This window comes from Phaseolus vulgaris, chromosome 11, assembly GCF_000499845.2.
Source record: "Phaseolus vulgaris cultivar G19833 chromosome 11, P. vulgaris v2.0, whole genome shotgun sequence".
Lineage (NCBI taxonomy): Eukaryota > Viridiplantae > Streptophyta > Magnoliopsida > Fabales > Fabaceae > Phaseolus > Phaseolus vulgaris.
The window spans coordinates 4,372,859-4,393,666 of NC_023749.2; the positions used below are offsets into that span (position 1 = coordinate 4,372,859).

General features: G+C 34.3%; 5 protein-coding genes across 8 annotated transcripts; 2 read left to right on the plus strand and 3 right to left on the minus strand.

The window, feature by feature from the left end:
• Positions 1 to 1,062: 1,062 nt before the first annotated feature.
• LOC137820940 (uncharacterized) lies at positions 1,063 to 2,127 on the minus strand. The gene has a single exon (XM_068625289.1). The coding sequence runs from the start codon at positions 1,967 to 1,969 to the stop codon at positions 1,187 to 1,189; it is 783 nt and encodes a 260-aa protein (XP_068481390.1). The 5' UTR covers positions 1,970 to 2,127; the 3' UTR covers positions 1,063 to 1,186.
• An 850-nt stretch (positions 2,128 to 2,977) lies between these two features.
• LOC137820955 (CASP-like protein 5C1) lies at positions 2,978 to 8,598 on the minus strand. Of its 4 annotated transcripts, none has more exons than XM_068625321.1 (4): positions 7,791 to 8,598; positions 6,616 to 6,748; positions 6,421 to 6,524; positions 2,978 to 3,454 (listed from the first exon to the last, which is right to left on the minus strand). In XM_068625321.1, exons 1-4 carry the CDS (start codon positions 7,919 to 7,921, stop codon positions 3,433 to 3,435), a joined length of 390 nt encoding a protein of 129 aa, XP_068481422.1. In that variant the 5' UTR covers positions 7,922 to 8,598; the 3' UTR covers positions 2,978 to 3,432. The 4 variants fall into 4 exon arrangements, with proteins under 4 accessions (XP_068481422.1, XP_068481430.1, XP_068481437.1 ...); XM_068625329.1 differs by lacking the exon at positions 2,978 to 3,454 and adding an exon at positions 6,188 to 6,241; XM_068625336.1 differs by lacking the exon at positions 2,978 to 3,454 and adding an exon at positions 6,188 to 6,262.
• LOC137820947 (pentatricopeptide repeat-containing protein At2g15980) lies at positions 3,939 to 5,506 on the plus strand. The gene has a single exon (XM_068625302.1). The coding sequence runs from the start codon at positions 3,939 to 3,941 to the stop codon at positions 5,400 to 5,402; it is 1,464 nt and encodes a 487-aa protein (XP_068481403.1). The 3' UTR covers positions 5,403 to 5,506.
• A 1,522-nt stretch (positions 8,599 to 10,120) lies between the features above and the next one.
• LOC137826815 (mitochondrial import receptor subunit TOM6 homolog) lies at positions 10,121 to 12,159 on the minus strand. Its single transcript, XM_068632991.1, has 2 exons — positions 11,873 to 12,159; positions 10,121 to 10,337 (listed from the first exon to the last, which is right to left on the minus strand). The coding sequence occupies exon 1, from the start codon at positions 12,056 to 12,058 to the stop codon at positions 11,894 to 11,896; it is 165 nt and encodes a 54-aa protein (XP_068489092.1). The 5' UTR covers positions 12,059 to 12,159; the 3' UTR covers positions 10,121 to 10,337; positions 11,873 to 11,893.
• Positions 12,160 to 15,207: 3,048 nt separating this feature from the next.
• On the plus strand, positions 15,208 to 17,572 carry LOC137827682 (RING-H2 finger protein ATL65). Its single transcript, XM_068633939.1, has one exon. It carries the CDS (start codon positions 15,553 to 15,555, stop codon positions 16,738 to 16,740), a length of 1,188 nt encoding a protein of 395 aa, XP_068490040.1. The 5' UTR covers positions 15,208 to 15,552; the 3' UTR covers positions 16,741 to 17,572.
• Positions 17,573 to 20,808: the final 3,236 nt, after the last annotated feature.

The following is a 20,808-nucleotide window of genomic DNA, read 5'->3' on the forward strand; positions in this document are numbered from 1 at the left end:
ATTTTATTTATTATCTTTAAGACAACCCTTCACGTCAAGACTGTCAACTCGTTTGTGGATTATATATTAATGTGTAATCTAATACCGGCCCGATAACGAGTAATACGATAAACTCAACAAATTCTTGCTAGGATAAATTTTAAATGATTCTAATACATCTTAAAAAGTGAATTTTTAAGTTTAACTCAACTTTACAAAACTGACTTCTAAAATAAAGTTTGCACGGGAACTAAACTTATATTCGAAAATGTTGATGTCTAAGAGTTTTAAGATGCTCTAGTACATCAACTACCGACTCGCACCACCATTTAGAACGGACACCAACTCATCAGAAAATTTATGGCGTTTGACCGCCACACGAATCTCGTTCTCGGTGACTATGAGGAGTTATGCAAGCTTCCTCCGGCCAAGGGCAAGAAGCCCGTCGACGGTGAGGACAGTGAGAACCGTTGCACTCTTGGTCTTGTCCTCCTCCACGGTGAGGAGGTCATCTCCATGACCGTCAAGAATCCACCGTTGTCAGAAGAATCTATCTTAACGAGAGTTTATTGAGTCTAACGTGTCACCTCTTGCTATCATATCATTTATAAATATATGATCTCACGTACTAGTTGTCTCGTAAGGAAGTAAGTTAAAATAAGTTGAGTTAATAGTATATAAGTGAATATAATTATTTAAAGTAACACCTTAAAATAGTATTTTTATTAAAATTACTTGTATTACATTATCATTCTCTCATGTTTCAATATAAAAAAACATTTACATTTTTCTCTTATAAGTATTTTTAAAATACTAATTTATTTAATCAATTAGTAAATTTTAATTAAAAAGCATAAATCAACTTACTTACTGTAGATGGAGAATTCACTTTACCTAACATAACTAATATTTATCCATATCTTTATTATTATTATTGCTATATAACATCATAACTTCATTTTGTTTCTATAGTATCATCATCTTTCGGCCTCTTACTTTGTAAAACTTGTCATAAAATTTATTGCAGAAACTGAGTGTTAATCTCTGAACTCAGAACGGGTTGAAATGTGAGAAGTGATGAGATAGTTGGAAGCACATTGAATTTGAGATTGACAGCATCTGAAGCAAAAGAAATTTAAAGTAGTGAAGCGAAGTTTACAAGCTTAAAAGTGATTAAAGTGAAAGATTGTGTTCCATGGCGTGATGATCAAGCCCTGGAGATGAAGGAGCCCACAATGCCTGCAATGAGAGCCGTTGGATCTCCCAACACAGCTGATATCACAACCTGCACAGCGAAACCAGCAATTTCACAGCACTTCTTCACCTTCCCTTTACTCCTCCTACTGTTGTGAGGAGTGTACAGTGTATTCCTCAGACTAGGAACGTTGCTATTCACATTCCTTCCTTTGCAGCGTCCAACATACACCTCGTGCCAATTCTCCACCAACATGTCCCTCACACACGCCACATGCAGATTGTAGTTCTTGCACTTTGACCTGTAACTCCAGCTACGCCCTTTTCTGCCACAACGGTGACAGCACGAACTAACTTTCCTGTACAAGTACAGCTTCACTTCACCGTCATCAAGGACCATTGGTAGCTTGGCACAGCAAGGGTGGAGGTCGAAGCCGCATGCTTTGCAGTGGTACACGAACCCACTCACGTCCTTCTCGCATGCGTTGCAGTAACGAGGTGTGTCACCTGGAGGTTTGGACATGAACTGGAAGGTGCATTTGGTGTAGAAAGGGTGGAAAAGAGTGGGGGAGGTTATCATGGCACAGTGCATGTGAAGGTCGAAGTCACAGATGGAGCATTTGTAACGCGACCCTATGCCTACTTCCTTGCACCCATCACATTTGAAGGGGAATTCCGAGTACTCAAATCTCAGCTTGTGTTGTGGGTGGCTGAAATGGGATATCTCACTGTACTTCATGCTTGGTTCTGTATGAAATATTGAAGCTTTGATGTGGTGAAAATGCTGGTGTAGCATGCGTTTTGAAAGGGTGATTGTATTTATATGTGGAGGGGGTGAGTGATGTGGATTTCTGTTGCATGAGGGGTAATCAAAGACATGTGAGAGATCTTAGATTTTGTTTGAGTTTTCGGTTCATTTTGGCTTATGGTAGAAGCTACTGAAAAGGAATTATGCCTCCTCGGAAGATGGTTGTGATGGTGTTAAATAGACACTTCATGAGAATCACCACGTCAACGGGAAGGAAAAGAGCTAGACATAAGGCATAGTGGTCCGTGCCCACCACAGAATATATACCACTTCTTATTTTCATTATTATCATGTATACTTTAGTTTAACTTGTTATAGCCTCTGCATAATTTTCAATCTGTACATAAATTTAACAACTGGTTTATTACTAATTTGTTATCATGTTATGTTATGCATGCAGATCATGTACAAAATAAAATCAGTGTGTTTTATAACTTCTCTAAAACATGAAGAAGGAAATGAAGATAAGATTGCAATCTAGGGACTTTTGATTGCATTACAGAATAAGAATTTTAGCATCTACCGAATTGGGTTTACTTGGAAATAGTTTAGTGTCTAAATGAGGTGGTACAGATAACTTCGGTATTCATTGAAGTTTGGCCAGTGTTTTCAAAGTACGCAAAGAATCAAAGGCTTTGTTTGGATATAGATAATTGGATTTGTTTAGGTGAAAGCTAAGGATGATTGAGAATCACACGCAGGCTTCTTCCGTGATTGAAGTTTTGAAACCAAAAAAAATGGAACAAGGGAATAAATGCCTCTTCATAATTATTAATAGTTTCGAACCTTCTAATCTTTTGAGTCCACTCGGTTCTAGCTTGGAAAGAAATTATGCCTGATTTAAAGTATTATCCATTTGTGTCTTCACCAAGAATGCTAATGACCCATGATGCAATTTTGAGGAACTGATTCTCTGATACTTATTACTTTAATATCTATAGTACATGGCAAGTTGGACTGTGAGGGTATGGGGATTTTCTAAGCAAAGCATTATCATCACCAATTCATAAAGGCGTTTATTTGAAGCTGCACAGTGATTGAAACGTGTTACAATGTCATAGATGTATAGTGGTAGAGAAGAACTTATGCTACATACCCTTTCTCAATTCCATTGCTTCTAGGTTCTTGAGGAACAAATGCTAGAAGAATGAATCAACCCAGTTGAACAATAATGACGAAATACTACTTTGATCCTTTTTCTATCCTTTAATTTTTTGACCATTTTTCTTTTTGTTTCTTTTACCACGGAAACAAACATCTGGAATCTTTAGTTATTTGGTTGGTAACTTTCTCCCTTCAATTCTTCTACAGCAATGGTACTACTAGCATGATCTTCATCTAAAGTGAAAGCTTAATATGATTCTCTTTCTGGTCTCTGTTATTTGTGCTGATCTCTGATTTGTCCTTATCGACAAAAAAATTATTCCTTCCAACTTCCCTCTCTCAGCCTTTCAAACTAACCATCTTTGGCAGCTGATAAAAAACAAAATACAAAACACTTCATAATATTAGAAGAAAAAAATCCCAAGGCCTAAGCAATTTAAGATATAAGAATAGTGCTGTTTAGTGTTTTGCTTCAGTTGTTTGGTCAAAGCATCTGCTTTTGGTTACACATTCATGTTTAAGTAGGGAAATTTGATTCCCATTAGACCATAAGATATTCACAAACTGTTAGTAATTATTGATTTTTTTTTTGCTGGTGCTAAAGAAAGTCTTCCACTTGCCTCCAAAAACGACATAATCAACTTATATTTAGCTTAGTTTATTGATGTTTTTCTTATTCCAATCAATTTGTTACTTGCTGCATTGTCTGCCTCTAATGGATCTTCACAAGGTAGTAAGATATCTGTATAGTAGTTTAACTTTTTTTCCCCAAATGAAATAATGATAATAAAAACGATTTCTTTTTAGATATTATGGAAAACGATTTTCCAGAGCAGAGAAGTGGGAGAAGTGAATGGCGATTCAAGTCCTTAAACAGTTTTGCAAAACACCGAGACCCAAAGCATGGGCTCTGTTATTTTCTTCTTCTTGTTCAAATCATGATTCCCAGAGTTTTGTAACAAATGTGGTTACAATCCTTATCAATCACCGTTCCAAGTCACGTTGGAGCAATCTCCGTTCGGCGTGCCCCAACGGCATAGACCCCCTTGAGTTTTCCCAAATCACCCTCCACCTCAAGAACAAACCCCAACTCGCCCTTCGCTTCTTCCTATGGACCAAATCCAAATCCCTCTGCCACCACAACCTCGCCTCTTACTCCGCCATCATCCACCTCCTCGCGCGTGGGCGCCTCTCCTCAGACGCTTCCCACGTCATCCGAACGGCAATTCGCGATTCCGACCAAACCGACGACCAAAATTGTCGTTTTGCCTCGCCGCCTCTGAACCTTTTCGAAACCCTAGTCAAGACCTACCGAGATTTTGGCTCCGCTCCATTCGTGTTCGATTTGTTGATCAAGGCGTGTTTGGATTCCAGAAAGGTTGACCCTTCTGTTGAGATCGTTAGAATGCTGCTCTCTCGCGGGATTAGCCCTAAAGTTAGCACCTTGAATTCTTTGATTACTGGGGTTTGTAGAAGTCGAGGGGTGGATGAAGGGTATGCAATTTACCGCGAGTTCTTTCGGTTGGATGAGGAAAAAAGTGAAATTTCGAGAAGGGGTTGTAGTTTAAGGGTCACACCCAACGTCCATACTTATAATGAGTTGATGCTGTGCTGCTACCAAGATGGTTTGGTGGAAAGGATGGAGGAACTTTGGCATGAAATGAGGAGTAACTGTAAACCCAATGCTTATAGCTACAGTGTGTTGATGACTGCTTTTTGTGATGAAGGGAGGATGGGGTATGCAGAAAAGTTGTGGGAAGAAATGAGAAATGAGAAAATAGAGCCTGATGTTGTTAGTTATAATACTATTATTGGTGGGTTTTGCAAGATTGGAGATGTTGCTAGGGCTGAAGAGTTTTTCAGGGAAATGGCGTTGGCGAGTGTTGAGACCACTGCTTCAACTTATGAACATCTTGTGAAGGGATATTTCAGTGTTGGGGATGTTGATTCGGCTGTTCTGGTTTATGAGGATATGTCTAGGAGAGATTTAAGGCCTGATGCTTCAACCCTTGACATGATGGTTAGGTTGCTTTGTGATAAGGGTAGGGTTCAGGAAGCTCTGGAGTTTTTGAGGTGCGCAGTTAGTAAATATGACTTGATTCCAAGGGAAAAGAGTTATGAGGTCTTGATGAAGGGGTTGTGTTTTGAGGGAAGAATGGAAGAAGCGTTGAAGCTTCAGGCAGAGATGGTAGGAAAAGGTTTCCAACCGAAAGCTGAAATATATGGTGCTTTTGTTGATGGATACATTCGACAGGGGAACGAGGAAATGGCAAGAGCTTTGAGGAAAGAAATGCTCCAAAATGAGATGCAGAGCTAAATGAATAATAACTTTTGTGCTTTGCCTCATCCGGTGAAAATTATTTTCTTGTAAGGTTCTGAGGCCATCAATGAAAGAACTTGTTGGGGGGTGATGATGAACTATATCCTTATCTGTTTTTTTCCTCAGCCTACATTCTTAATGGCGGTTTTCTATCGATAATCTGTTTGACAATGATATAATAATTCTCGAACTTAATATAGATGGCACGCACCCAATTGAACATAAGTCTTGCACAATTTGTATGAAATTTTGTTCTTAGCGAATCGGATGCAGTTAACTCCATTTACTTGTGTGATACACACGGTTTTGGATGTCAAAAGCTGGATTTTTAAAGGGTACATCTCAGGGAATGACAATAAATCAATGTAGACACTGGCTTGATAGCTATTTATTGAAACTAGTATGCTCGTGTCAGTAACACTTCAATTTAATATGTTCAACTTTGAAGGTTGCTTTGGGTGTTTGTAAAAATGTAAAGGAAGAAGAAAGGCCATCTTTGTGATCTGGTGCCAGTTCAGGATCAAGCTGTACTTCGAAAATTTAACTATTTATTTTGTTTGTTGGTTCTGTGTATCACTGCAACTTCTCAACAAGACCACTAGAGGACTCAGTGGCAAATGTTGATGGTGAATTACCAAACGACAGAACTGAAGTGTGCCCTCTTTACATTTTAGTATTTACAATCATGTAACTGCTATGAGGTTGAGCATGACATTCATTGGACTCAAGATGTACTTTGCTCCAGTGTAAAGTTTAACATTTAGCTTCTCTACACTTTGAACTTCTCCAAACAGACTTTTGTAATTATAAATATACATCATTTGAAATCCTGCACCCTGGTATTTTACAGGCTATAACTGAGCGGGAAAATTACAAAACAAATAATGATTAATCTAATAATTTTACAGGGGAATTAAATGAGAATCACAAAGAGGGTAATAGCCAAAGGTTAAATAGAGAGGATGCCAAAGACAGAAACCATGACAAAAAGGCCATAATTGCTGATATCCTATACCTGCTACAGAGCTTTGGAGGGCAAAATGACCCATGAGTACTGAGCAGAAGATCCACAACACTAGCTGTTGAGCAAGCTGCTGCCAGTGTGAGGGTTGATAATACCTATAGCAAATGAACTGAAGTCACTAACAGATGGTTGCCATTATCTATCTACATCAACTGATACATAGCACCTGGATCAGAAACTACATACCCAATCTCCCACAACAATAATCAATAGAATTCCTGGTTGACGAATGGGGCATTTGAGAAGAACCGAATATCCATCTACTAGTGCTAATGAGAAACTCCATGGTATGACCAACCCCATAATTGTCACCAAATAGCTAGGACATGCATAGTAAACACAAAAATAAACCAGATAATTAACAGAACAATCAACAAATTCGATTGTACTAATGATGCCTGCTCAGCCCCTACCATTTAAGTGATGCAAATAACACAAGCAGAATTGTATAACAGATATAAGAGAACATTATCAATAAAAGATTTTAATGTGCTGACAACCTGAACTGCGACTTTGTAGTGTAAGTGGAGAGACAAGAGAAAAAAGTTATTCCAGTAAAACTTCACAAGATGTGCTTGGCAATCCATAATCCAAAGTAAGCTTTTGTTTTAGGATTTAATAGTCACAAACCTTCTATAAAAAACTAATAAAACGACTTTCTTGCTGATATTATGTGCTCTCTAGGAGAAAAGATTGTTATAATTTGATAAGAAATTTTAGACAAGTCCTATACTCTTGTGTCGTTTCTAACTAATTGGATCAACAAAGATCACTGTGATGCCAATTCATTATACCGACCAGTTCTTAACACTACGTGAACAGAGCTTTACCGCTAAGTTGATTAGATCATTCTATGGAATACAGGTTTTAGTAGCAAATTGTTCTTATTAAAGAATGTAAATAGAACAATGAAATGCAGCATCTTCTGTCCCATCACTCGGGGCAAAACAATAGTCAAAGGGTGGAGGAAATTAAAAGGTAAATAATTGAATCCTCTCAGCCAGTCTATAGAAATGACATCACTACAATTAAGCTACCTGATCTTAATGAGTTGAAATGTCTAATCCAAGAGGAACATTACTAAGGAATTAATCATCCGTAAAATATTCACCAATATCATCCTTGGCGTAAAATTAGTAACCTTTTGCTATTCTAGAGCTCAAACTCAGTGCTAGATTATCTCGAATAACACATATATGGAAGAAAATGATAGAGAAGCTAAAACACTGCAGAATGTCGGGGAGAAATCATTGTAGAAAATCAAGCCATAAAAAAGGAACATAATGACAAACATCAACTACCCTTTTAGATCAGAATAACAACAAAGCGGGGGTGCAAGTAAAAGGAAAAAGAGAAGGTACCAGAAAGCCGTGTAGCTGTAGAATTCAACCCCCAGAGACATGAAGAGAAGGGAAGCAGAGGAGAACATGGTCTGGCCAATTCTCAGACTGAAGCTAGCGCTGGTGCCCAAGGAGCCAGGTACTTCATCCATTTACTTAGTGCATGGGATGTACTAATACTGTATTAATTCTATTTATGGACTTTCCTCTTTCCTTGTGATGTTCTTCTGTCATATTTGTCCTTCAAGATCAAACCAAACTCATCTTGTGATCATTGTTTACTTCTTTCAGCTGAAACCTTCTAGTGGTACAAAAACATTATCTAAAGTAGATGAGATCTCACAACTCCCTAGCTTGTATGAAATCCTTGGCCCCTTATCTCCCCTTGTGTCAAGATTGAAACAAGCTAAGGAAGAAAAGAAAGAAAATCCAATATGTAATAAGCACATGGGTTGCACTTTATGACAATGAAGACCTCTCTTTTCCAAATAGAAACTTCACGATAGAATTCCGGCAAGTTTATGTTAGGTGCAAGTTTGGACTATGTGCATAGACTTTTTCTGTCTGCTGATTTAGCAATAATGTTGTTGCTTTAATTAAGATGATGGTGTTGACACATGGACTACTTCGTCATTCGGTGCCGCTAAGTATTTGAGGCTTCTTTGACAGGACTCTAATAAAGGGGTGAGTTCTAACTCTTCTGTCAATAGCAGAACGTTTTTGCCTTCTCCACTCTAGCCTCATCATGATGGAAAGAAGAGTAAAATATTTTTAAGATGAGATATATTCAAAAGGGTGATGAAAAGATGCGTTTTTTGCTTTAAGATTTGGTTCTTTTTTCCATTGGAAAATTTGGTTATATTATTTTTTTATGGTTTAGAACGGTCGTTAGTCTTTCTTAATAGGGACCAGACATGACAAGAGATGCATCTGTGTCCAAAATGAATTTATGAATGGAATGACTAGCGGCAGATTGTGTGGCAGTGCTTTCTAAAGAGGGAACTCAGATTCGCCAATTGTCAAACTAGTGTTGATCTCATTTTCATTGGAAAATGATGTTATCATTGGATGCAAGTGGGAGCGGAGTAACTAGAATGGTGGGACAAAAACCTATAAGGACTCTCAATTCTCTATGCTTTTGTGATCAACTCACTATCATTTAGTCTCAGCTTAGCTTCATAGCTTGTGAAGCTTTATTTCTTAGGTGATAAACAAAATGGTACAAGACTACTGCAACATCTCCATGTGGGCAAGGAAACTCGACTCTTGCAATGTCTCTTAGCTGCAACTATGAGCTACTTTCATTTTGGTTTGGTTTTCCTGTGTTGTTCTTTTTATGGATACAGGAACTACTACCGTGAAAACAAACCGTTTCTTCTCTCTCACATAACTTCAACCGTCAACTTTACTACCTACCCCTCCGGTCACATCGTTAATCTGTATGATGTAAAATTATTATTATTAATAATAATATTATTATATTAATAATAATAATAGTATGATTGAAAAATATAGTGAAAATACGGACAATAACGGAGTTTTATTTATTTTATCGAACAAAATGTAAACAAAAGGAAGAGAGAAAATAAATTTTAAAAAATAAAATATTCTTTAAATTTTTTATCCACTTTGAATTTTATTTACATTATGGTCATCAGTTGAAAACCGGAATTGAAGTGTACAAAATTGAATTCCCGTTCCTCCGTAGCTCATGGTAGAGTTACAAGCTATATTAGTGGAATTTAATATAAAAGAAATGTCAATTTTTTATCTTCGACGAAATTTAATAATTGAGATAAAATAAAAATAAATTTACGATAACTTTATATCTCAATTTCTTATTCATTAATTCCCAAATATTAAGAATAAAAATTCTTTTTTTTTCCTTCTCTTCTAAAAATCGAATAAAGATAGTTCCTACTTGAGTATATGAATAATGCCGAATATATGCCTACGAAATAGACCTAAACATTGAAAAGAAAAATCAAAAAAATAAAAATGAAACACTCCTATTTTCAAAAAAGTAGACTGATTATAGTTATTTCTTTTATTGTCTGACAAAAACAACAATAATCATTACATATAATTTTAACTATTTCTATCGCAAAAAAAGTAACTAAGAAGTTGTTAAATATTAACATTTAATTTTCTAGCTAGCTTTTGTTTTCTCAATTTAAACATCACTAATTTTAAAACGCAAAATTAATTGGTAAGAATAGTTACACACTTTTTCTTATAATTTATTACAAAAATATTTCTCTTTTATTTCTCACATGTATCTTCAACAATCCTATTCAAACTCTACCTCGTTAAGATTAAACCCAACTCTAGTTAATTTTGAAACATTATTCTTTGTAGAGTAGTAAAAGAAGATATTTAGCTTAAAGCCATCCTTCACCTGTCACATCTACAAATAATTTTTCATATCTGTAATCGATTATTGAAAATAGAAAATGTCTATTTTCTCACCAATAATCCAAACACAATTATATTCCAAATACAAAAAGGAAATGTAATTTCTCCATGATTGTACCGAGCCCTAGGACCCATCCTACTCCTCAAGATCCGCTGCAGCAAAAAAAAATGTCAACATTAACAGGGAAAAGGGCAGCCATGAGCTTAACATTTATATGTTCACTTGGAATTAAAATAAGCAAATACAAGTAAATTAATGCCATAAACTTATACAGCATTACAGGGGTAGAGATGGAAGACAGACAACTGGAATTTCTTTGTGTTGGGAAAAATGACAGCGGAAAAGGCCATAATTAAATAGAAATGTTCAGTTCAACACCATAAACGAATGATATTTCTACTAAAAGGTCACAATTAAAAGAAAGTGTAGAATAGTGAGTGTAACGATACACTAAAAAACAGGTATTGCAAGTGTGATACACCTCCTGAGCCAAAAAAATTATGTATTTTGATACTTAAGCAGTATTTTAACAGAAGTTAAACTCCAAAAAAATAAAGCATAAAAACACAAGACAGGAATAAAATTACCACCATTCAAACTACCAGTTCATGTTATGGCATATCCTTCCTTATCTATAGACCAAGAAAAATCCAATCACTTGCCACTTAAGCCAGCAACAGCTAATTTTAGAAGTCATACTACTTATTAAAGTAATGTTCAATGCTTACAAAGATATAAACCCAATAAGAAAAAGATGTCCTTCTTACTTATTGTAAACACTAAATGCAATATGTGGTTTCCAACACTATTAATTTTCTTAAAAAATGAAAAACAGAGCAATAAACAGTTAGGAGAGATTAAACCGTTCATCCTATTATCCAACGATCTTTCAATAAACCGATACTAATTTTATCATTTGAATCTCCCTTTTCATTTCAGTTGGATCACAATACACATATCACTCAGGCACGCGTGACAAAACTATATGTCTAAAAAAAATATAGTCACACGTCAATCAAAATTTACAGCCTCCAGACTAAAATATAAGTTTCTTGATTTCATATAAATAGACCTATAGTTCCTTAACTACATTTAATAAAATTTATTGGAGTAGACGAACTAATTTAAGAATATTCTTGGAATAATTATATTAAATTAACTCATAATTCAATTCAACAAACTTGATATCTTTTGGCTGGGAGTCCAGATGTCACCAAAACCACCTATAAAAGGTTTGCACAAAGGGAGTGATGCAAGTGTGCAATTGACATGAGTAATAAGTTTTGTGCTCTATCAAAGAATGCAACAATTACTAAAAAATAGCACAATTTCAAGATGCAAATACCCCAACAACAAAAAACTTGTTTGCTATATTCATTATTTTGATCCAAATTACTGCAGCTAATGTTATAAATTTCTGGGTTTGGTTATAGAACAGTTCCCTACCCAACACGAAGCATATATCGCCCGCTTGCATTATGAAATAACCCAGTATGCTTGGGTTTTCAATGTCAAGGGACAAAGACAATAAATTGAAAAGATTAGCAAATTCCCCTATTCATATATTAATTTAGCATTTTTAATAAAGTTCCCATAACTTTTCACTACAACAGATATACAGTTCACAAAATATGATAGTGAGTTGCAGAAACTGTTGATGTAAATTGAAAGCAAACGATGAATGTACCAGGCGAGGAAGCGTGAGAAGCTAAAGCTGGAGCTTGAGTTCTTCTTTCTCGGCAGTAAGAAAGTGAAGAACGTAAGGGGTGACTCGAATAACAACAACCCATGCCCCGAACATGGTAACGTGAGATTTCAGCTGCTTCAGTGCTGCAGCTTTGTCAGGCTTCCGCATGAACATCCCTGGAAACATGATGCCTTCCCCGATCAGATCAGGCTTAAACCCTAACTCTCAGTCTTCTCTCCTCTTCTGATTAGGGTTTCTCTATTGCGATCTCTCTCTTCAAGATTTTTTTGCTTTTGCAAACCAACACCACTATGGGCCATAACGATAATGGGTATACACTGCCCAATGAAGGGCCCATTGGGCCATTCGACCCTTTCTTTATCCACGTCCACCTCAATGGAGCAAACCTAGATTTCAAGCTACGATCCTTTAATACAAAATACATACATAAATGGTATTTTAATTTGTACAAGATAAATTTTAAAGTATACAACTATTTTTAAAAATTAGGAAAAACAAATTTTAAATTATAGGAAATAAAAAACAATTTTCAAAATTTAGAACCAAACAAGATTTGAGTTCAATTTGACACAATAAAAGATATTTAATGATGGTACTAACATGTTATACTCAAATCTCCGTAGTAGAAACTGAGATACTCTCTATTAACCAGGTTTTAAAATGTTCATAACGTTATTAAATAATAATTAGAAACTAAAATAAAATTATTAAATTCATAAAAGATCATTAAATTTGATAAACTAAATATATATTTATCTTAAATTTCATAAACTAAAATTATAATTAATTTTATTCACACTCTTATCAAAATATCTTCTTTCAATAATTTTATATTTAACTTTTTATATTCCATCATAGTATCCATGACTTTTTTCTTTTAAATTATTGAAAATTTAATTCCCATGATTTTACTAATTTTATAGTTAAAATAAAACACATTGAAAATATTTTAAATCATTAGCAAATACTTTTTATTAATTAATATTTATGAAAAACTTAAAGTGTTACAGTTTTTACAATATGTATATATTGATATAATATTTGAAAATAACTTTTTTCTCAATGAAATTAAATTATAAAAATAATAGTTGTGCATATTTAAAGGTAAAATAAATAATAAATGGTAGAGACTACATGTATATTTTATTTTTCTTCAGCTATAGACTATCAAATTTGGTCTACTTATGTAATATAACTATAGGCCTTTTTACAATTGGGTCTAGATTATTGAATGGATAAATTTTAAGAAAATGATGTAATTGGGTAAGTAGTGCTGCAAGTCTTAGTTTGATAAATTTACTAATGTCTCTTCTAAAGTCATGTATATTTGAAATATTTTTTTTAATATTTTGATAAAATGGTGTTATCAAGCACGTTTTTCAATTTCTTTGTGCTTTTTTTTAAAAAAAAAAGTTTAACTATTTGAATTTTTTTAATTCTGTCGAAGTCTTATTTGGTAACATGTTTTAAAAAAATATATTTTCTTTTTGTGAAGTCGTGCTTGTTAGCACCATTTTTTTTTCATTTTTCTAATAGAGTTTCTTAAAACTTTTTTATTTTCTTATTGTTTATTTGATTTTGTATGTTTTAAATTTTTTTAAATTTAGATAATGTAATTAATTTTTTATTTATATGTTAATTGAGTGTATTTTGGATTATTTGAAATATTAATATAGTAAAATATATTTAAATTAAATTTTTTAAATAGTTAAAAATTTGGTTAATTTAATTAATTAATGAAATTAATTATGTTAATGGAAAGTAATTTTGAAAACTTAAAGCAGTGTCAGTAAAATATATTTTATTATTGAAATAAGATTAATTGAAATGAAAAAAAAATATTAATAGGAAAAAATATTTACCTAAATGTCACAACTTGAATTTCTAAATTGTTTTCTTGACGTTCTACGTGTTTCATGTTTGGTAGATCAGTGAGATGAAGGTGGAAATAGTGCTTCATATTCATTGTGATAATCTTTCTTTTCATTGTCTTCACTTCCATTATCAAATGTTTACAAAGACATGACTCATCCATAACAATTCAAGGATGATATTTAATTTATCTAACTATATTAATTAAGGTTATTAAGGTTATGAAATGAAACAACTAATTATTCAAATTAAATTATCACTTATGAGATTAGAGTTTTGAATGATAATTTAATGGATAAATTAAATACCAAAATAAAACTAGACTCAAACATTTGATGGAGGTAAGATGTATGGACATATGACAACTAACTTAACAAAATGCAAGTCTTTCAAAGAGAGCACAATCTTTACTAAATTTTGCTATTGTTAAAATAAACTAAGAACAAATTCTTAGTTTATTGAAACATGGATGAAGACAAAGTGTGTATTGCGAACAAGACATAAGTACCTTGAGAATATCATAGTCATACTAAAAAAAATTAACATAAATCGATTATGTGTCATGTTTAACGCTGTAATAGATAATGATAACGACTCATAACTTAACTGACAACCAATGTTATACACAGTTCAATTAAATGATTGGTGGTTGATTGTGGGCCATTTCAAGCTCTTTGAATGTTTTATCCTCATGTAATTATCCGTTGTTCCATTTTTCACATACAATTACTAACATACTGACCCAATTTATAATCTACAAATGCTTACTAAGTTTAATTTTATCAAGTCCAAAATAAAGATTATTGGTCAACATATTCATTCATGACCTTCACATGCACCATCAACAGTCGGAAACACCGATCATTACTCATATCTATAATAAAATGATAAAATGGATCAACTAAATCAAAATAATCCAAAAAATATTCTCATTGTTTTATTTCGCTTTTGATATTTGAATGATAATATATATATATATATATATATATATTTAGTAACATTATTCTAAATTTTTAAAAATTGCATTCAATTAACATAATTTAATTAATTAAATTATCCAAAGATTTATAATTTGTGCAAAAAACCTATAACTATATATTTTAATTTTAATTTAAAATTGAAATTCATTTTTCTTCAAAATATTAAATAATAAATTATATATAATTAATTGATTTAAATAATGTTTGAAGTTGTGATAAATTTAAATATATTTAATTAAGTCTTTATTAAATATGTTTAATCTTCTTAATCTTTTAAATACTTATAAATAGTATATTTTCCAATTGAGTTATGTTGACTTTTTATGTTAAATGATTGAGGTGTATGGGATTGCTTTATTACCTTACTTAGTTGTCTTTACATTTTAGTTACTTTTATTGTTTGATTACCATGAAAAAGGAAATTAAACTTTGAGAGTTTAAAATTTGATGAATCACATATGAGATTAGTGATGAATCCATTAAGAAGTGGGGAGAATAGGATGGAAGAGTGGGGAGAAGCACAGGGGAAAAAAAGCCTTGGTCTGAACTTGACCAAAGTCCACGTGTCTGAACGGAGGCATAGTGGTAAGTGAGTGAGTGGGGGAAAAAGGGAAAATGAAAGATGATAATATTAAAAAAAGGATAAAAAAGAGAAACACACAACCACAGTCAACGCTTTGTATCTGCTGTTTGCATTAAACCCAATTGCACAGTTTTCTCTTTCACTCAATTTTCCACAACTAAAACCCTACTCTTCTACTGCTATTCTTCTTCTTCTTTCTTCTTCTTCCCATTCTCATCACCATCATGACTCCTTCTCAGCCACCCCATTGGGCCCCATCTTCATCTCCATCTCCAACCCCAACACCAATATTCAACAAATCATTCTTGCCACCACCATCCAACTCGCCGGCGGTTGACTTCAGCCCTCCCTTGATAGCAATGGTCGTAGTCGTCGCCGCCGCCTTTCTCGTCGTAACCTACTCCCGCCTCATCGCGCGCCACCTCAGGCCGCCACTTCACCGCCTTCTCCACCGCTTCCGGCGGCGGAGATTCCCTCCGTCTTCCGTCGGCGACCTCGAGTCCCTACCCTACGAGTCTCCCTTTGACGGCTCGCGCGTCTTCTCTCCCTATGGCTTAGACGAAACGGTGATTAAAACGATACCGTTTTCGCTTTACACCGCCAAATACGACGCGCGTTTCGAAGAGTCTCGCAACGACTGCGCCGTTTGCTTGCTGGAATTCGAAGACGAAGACTACGTGAGGACGCTTCCCGTTTGTTCACACACGTTCCACGTGGACTGCATCGATGCGTGGCTTCGATCGCACGCTAACTGCCCTCTCTGCCGCGCTGGAGTCCTCTGCGCCGATTCGCCTTTCACCCCGATGATGGCCGCAAGAATCCGACCAAGCCTCGACGACGACACAATTCTCCACCGCATTAGCTTAGACCCTCTCCTCGACCCCCCACTTCCTCTGGCAATATCCGCCGTGCCGGAGATAACGCCCTGCATCGACGAGCAATCTCCGAGGAGGAACCAGAACCAGAGCCACGCGAACGTTAACTCGGAGGATTGTTTTAGGGATTTTCTGCTGAAGAGGTCTTATTCGTTTGGGTTTGAACGGAGTGTCGCGTCGGAGAGGATGGTGATGGAAGCCGCCACTGCGTCGCCGTGGCGGTACCGAAGAGGGAGTAACAGTTTCTGGAGCAAGAGGCCGTCGCCGTTTGGGTCTCTGGGGAAACCGAGGGTGTTTTCATTTCGGTATTATAGAGGGATGAAATCACCGTTCTTCCGGCGGAGGGGATTCTTCCCGCTGTCGGAGTCCAGCGTGAGGTACGGCGGCGGCGGGAGCTCATCGCGGCGGAGCAAGTCGATTGCCAGCCCAATGTTTCTGCGGTCGTCGGGGCTGGCAGCGGCGGCGTTCTCGTCGAGCCGGCTGAGGTGCGGGGATCCCGAGGCGCTGCTATCGCCGGAGAGATTTAACCGGAGGTGATGCAAGGAAGGTAAAAAGCAAATGTTGGAAATTTGTTTCGGAAATGGAAATGGGCAGCAAGAGAACACGTGGCGGCGCGTGATTGTTAGATGGGTGTGGGAGCATGATCGGAGATGGGTGGAGAGTGGCGGTGTGGGTCAGGTCAAGAGGAATTAAATGGAGGTGGTCGCATGCGGTTTAATTTAATGAGACGGTCTGGCAATTTGTAGAGAGTTATTAATGGATGGTAGAAGAGCATTTAATTGGAGAGAGAGAACTAAGACATTTCATACTCATAAGGGAGAAAAGAAGTAAGAAGAGTGTTTCTCTCTCTCTTTCTCTTTCTCTCTGTGTATAAAAATATATGTATTATTCTCTGTGCCTATGCTCAGACTGTGGTGGGGGGAGAGGGTTTTAAAGAGGAAGCTCATAAATGAGAGAGGAATGGATAGAGGCTATTGGCATTGGCTCAAGAACTAGTTTCTTTATGCCACCGACTGAAGGCCCCCATGTGAATGCACTGAAGATGCAAAACACACATTAATATTGGTTATAGTGTCACCTAGCTCACTCTCTATAGCTTTATGCCCACAGACGCAAGGCATTAATTGTGGCATTGGGTATGCTGACAAGCAACATTGCTTCATTCGTTTTAGTGCGTGACTCTGCTGTGAATTCTTTCATCGTCAGATAATTAATGCCATTTACAACATTTTGAATTTCGAATCTTTTCTGATCAATGCACTTTCAACTTGTTTTTTATTTCTTCAACTCATGGGGGATTGCCCAACTTAAACAAACTCACCTTTTTTCCTCAAATAAATACACTCTTGCTATCTTGCTGTAAATACAATTTTACTTGCCTCTTACTGGTTTAAACACCTCCTAATCTGTATAGTTAAGGAGTTGTGGATGATGACATACAAAGTCTACATTGCAAATTGAAAAATTAAGTGTATTCTGATATTTGCTGGAACGTTCTCTGTCTACCTCAATTTCTATCCAATTCCTTTCAATGGTAATGTTTGTGAATCTGCCCATGAGGGTTTTCTCAAAGTGTGATCTCCATGAATCCATTGTTTTCTTCTTTTGACAGAACAGATATAAAAACATAGACTATAGTAGCATTCTTTTTGGTGTCTTTTCCTTTGACCCATAATTAGCAACTCTTTTTAACTTGTGGAGCTATCATATGCACAGACAACGCAGTTACTCTGAATTTCACAATGTGTCTTGAAGCCCAAACCAATTCTCCAGAGTTGTAACTGTACGATCCAGCCCAGTAGATTTCATGTTGGTCCAAAGTGCATAACGAAATATAGAATTCATCTGAGACATGCATTCAGACCAAGTTAAGAGGTTATATTATCAAAATTCTGTAATATCTATCTGTAGTGGTCACATGCATTATTAATGTTGCAGCCAACATTAAAGCTAGCGCAAAAAGTTAGGTATGGATTTTATTTTTTGTTTCGCATTGCTGTGAAAGATTTGAATTGTGATTGAGTCTTAATGAGAAAGTAAGAGAATACACACACATAAAACAAATTGATTTAGTTTTGAAAGGCTTAATGTGGAAAGGTATTACGGAAACCATATTCTAAAATATAATTTAACACCAATTTCAAATAGGCCTAATTTGAGAAATTTTGGCACATCAAAATCTGGAAAAAAAACCACCCATCAACTCTCTTCTCTCTACAAACCATGTTTAATAACACACTGAAAAACCACAAGAAAATAACCAAAAATACATGGATGAATCAACAACACAAAACATCCATAATTAACATTCAACAACTGCCGAAATAGTGTTCTTCAATGCAATATTGAAAAAATCAAAACCCTAAGACTTTTTAAAAAGTATGATGGTATTTCTATCATTTTAGTTCCACAATACAATGAAGAATGCAAAATGATATAGTGCAATGAGCAAAAGCCATAGAGGATTGGAAAGTTTGAGAATTGACATAGATGTTTGTTTGATAAAGGGTCCACATCATGTGCTTTGGCAATAATGAATAGTATGAAGTTAAATGCATAGGTTTTAGATTTCAAGAAAATGCATGCATTCCTATCCAATGTACGTGCAGGTAGGTCACTCCCCACTTTCTAACAAGTCCAAACGCACACGCAGATTCATTTTCTCAGTATTCAACAAGGTTACCTCAATTCTTATCACTATTTTGGAAGTCACAGTGAAGATATAAAACATATAAAAGAGAAAAAAAAAGAAAGAGGTTGACTTTGATATTTATGCTGATCAAATTCTTAAATTCTACAGGAAATTAAAGAAGATGAACTATGGGTCCCAAGATAATGGTGAGAAGTGGGTATATGACACTTTCATGCTTTAATTCATTCATATTTATAAGAAAAGAGACAGAAAATTTCACCTATTAACTCACTCTTTGCAAATAATAAATGTCCATATATTACTGTTCTTTAGGTATTAATGATAAAGAATGAAAGTAATAGGAGTTTTAAGTAGTGATTGATTACTATTAAAAGTATTACTAACTACTCATAGAATTTAGTAGAAAAGACCTAGATTATATAATACAATTTTCTTTTCTGTAATTTATTACTAGAGACGTTTTAATAATCATTCAAGTTTATTCTTTAATATCAATTTTCATATATGTAAGCGAGTCATTATTATTTAAAAATATTCATTAAAACTGTTATCCTGTTGTTTCCATTTTTAATCGTGTTTTTCAGTTGACTCTAGTATTAACTCTCAAATGGAAAAATCTTGCAGTAAAAAACATTGAAAAATCATTATAAGAACTATTTTTATAAAATAATAATCACCTATTTGAAGGAGTAAGAGCGTAAGAATACTCCTGTTGATTCAATTTGAGCTCTTTTGAATTTTTTTTTTCAACTTCAATATATGAATTAACTAATCATAACTATATTTGGATCAATATGAACTAAGTATGATATGTTATTAAAAAACAGGAATAAAAAATAAGAAAAAAAAACAAGTCAATAAAATTAGCGTGTAAATATTTTTTCTCTAAAATTATTACTTCGTAATGAGAAAAAAATGTGAATAAAATAAAAAACACAAGCTATTTTTTTTCTTCTTTTATCATCTTTATAATACTTCCAGTGTGTTTCAAATGCAAATATAATTTATATTTTGTAACAGAAAAATGGAGGATTAGAAATAATCAAATTTAGAAAATAGTGTGTAATGGTTTTTTTTTATCAATCTAGACTATTTTATTAAAACTAGGCTGATTTTTTGGTCATCCAATTTCTATAAAATAAATTACATTTTCAAAATTGTATTTTTATATAATTTTTTAATGTTTCTAGGACAGACTGAAATGAATAATACTTAGTGAATGATTTTTATAATATAATAGAAAACCAACATTTTTTTTACATCCAACTCCACAGCTAACAATATTATTATTTTAATATTTACTTATATTATTTAATTAAAAAGTTTACTCTTTATATATATATATATATCATAAATAGTAAATAAAAATGTTTATATATAAATTAAAGTGTTCTTTTTAAAATATTTTCCCATTCTTTTTACATATTATCACGATGTAAAAAAAAGTAGTCACTAATTTTTTTCAAAAGTAAAGAAAATATTTTATTTAAAAAGTAGACACTAATTAAAGTTATAATATTTTAAGAAAAGCATAATTAAATGCAGTAGGTTATACTTATATTCAATAATAAGAAAAACATGATTTCCAAACAAATTTTCAATTATTTTGTTTCTAAGTACCATTTCAATTTTAACCAGAGTTACTGAATAATTGAAAATTTTGCAAATTGATCGAAATCCTAAGTTTAGAGAAAGTAATTTTTTCATGCAAAAAATCATACATAGTATACACAAAGTATATGAATACTGTGTTTCTTTAGCAACTTCTCTTAATTAGTAAGTAACCCACCACTAACCAGTGTGAAGACATTTGAATGTAATAATTTGGATATGAGCATTTGTTTTAATATCTTAAACACATTGAAGTTGCATAAACACTGCATCCAAACCCAGTAATTAGATAAATTTCTGGTTTTGGTTTCATTGACAGAAACAGTAGCAGAAGAAAATTG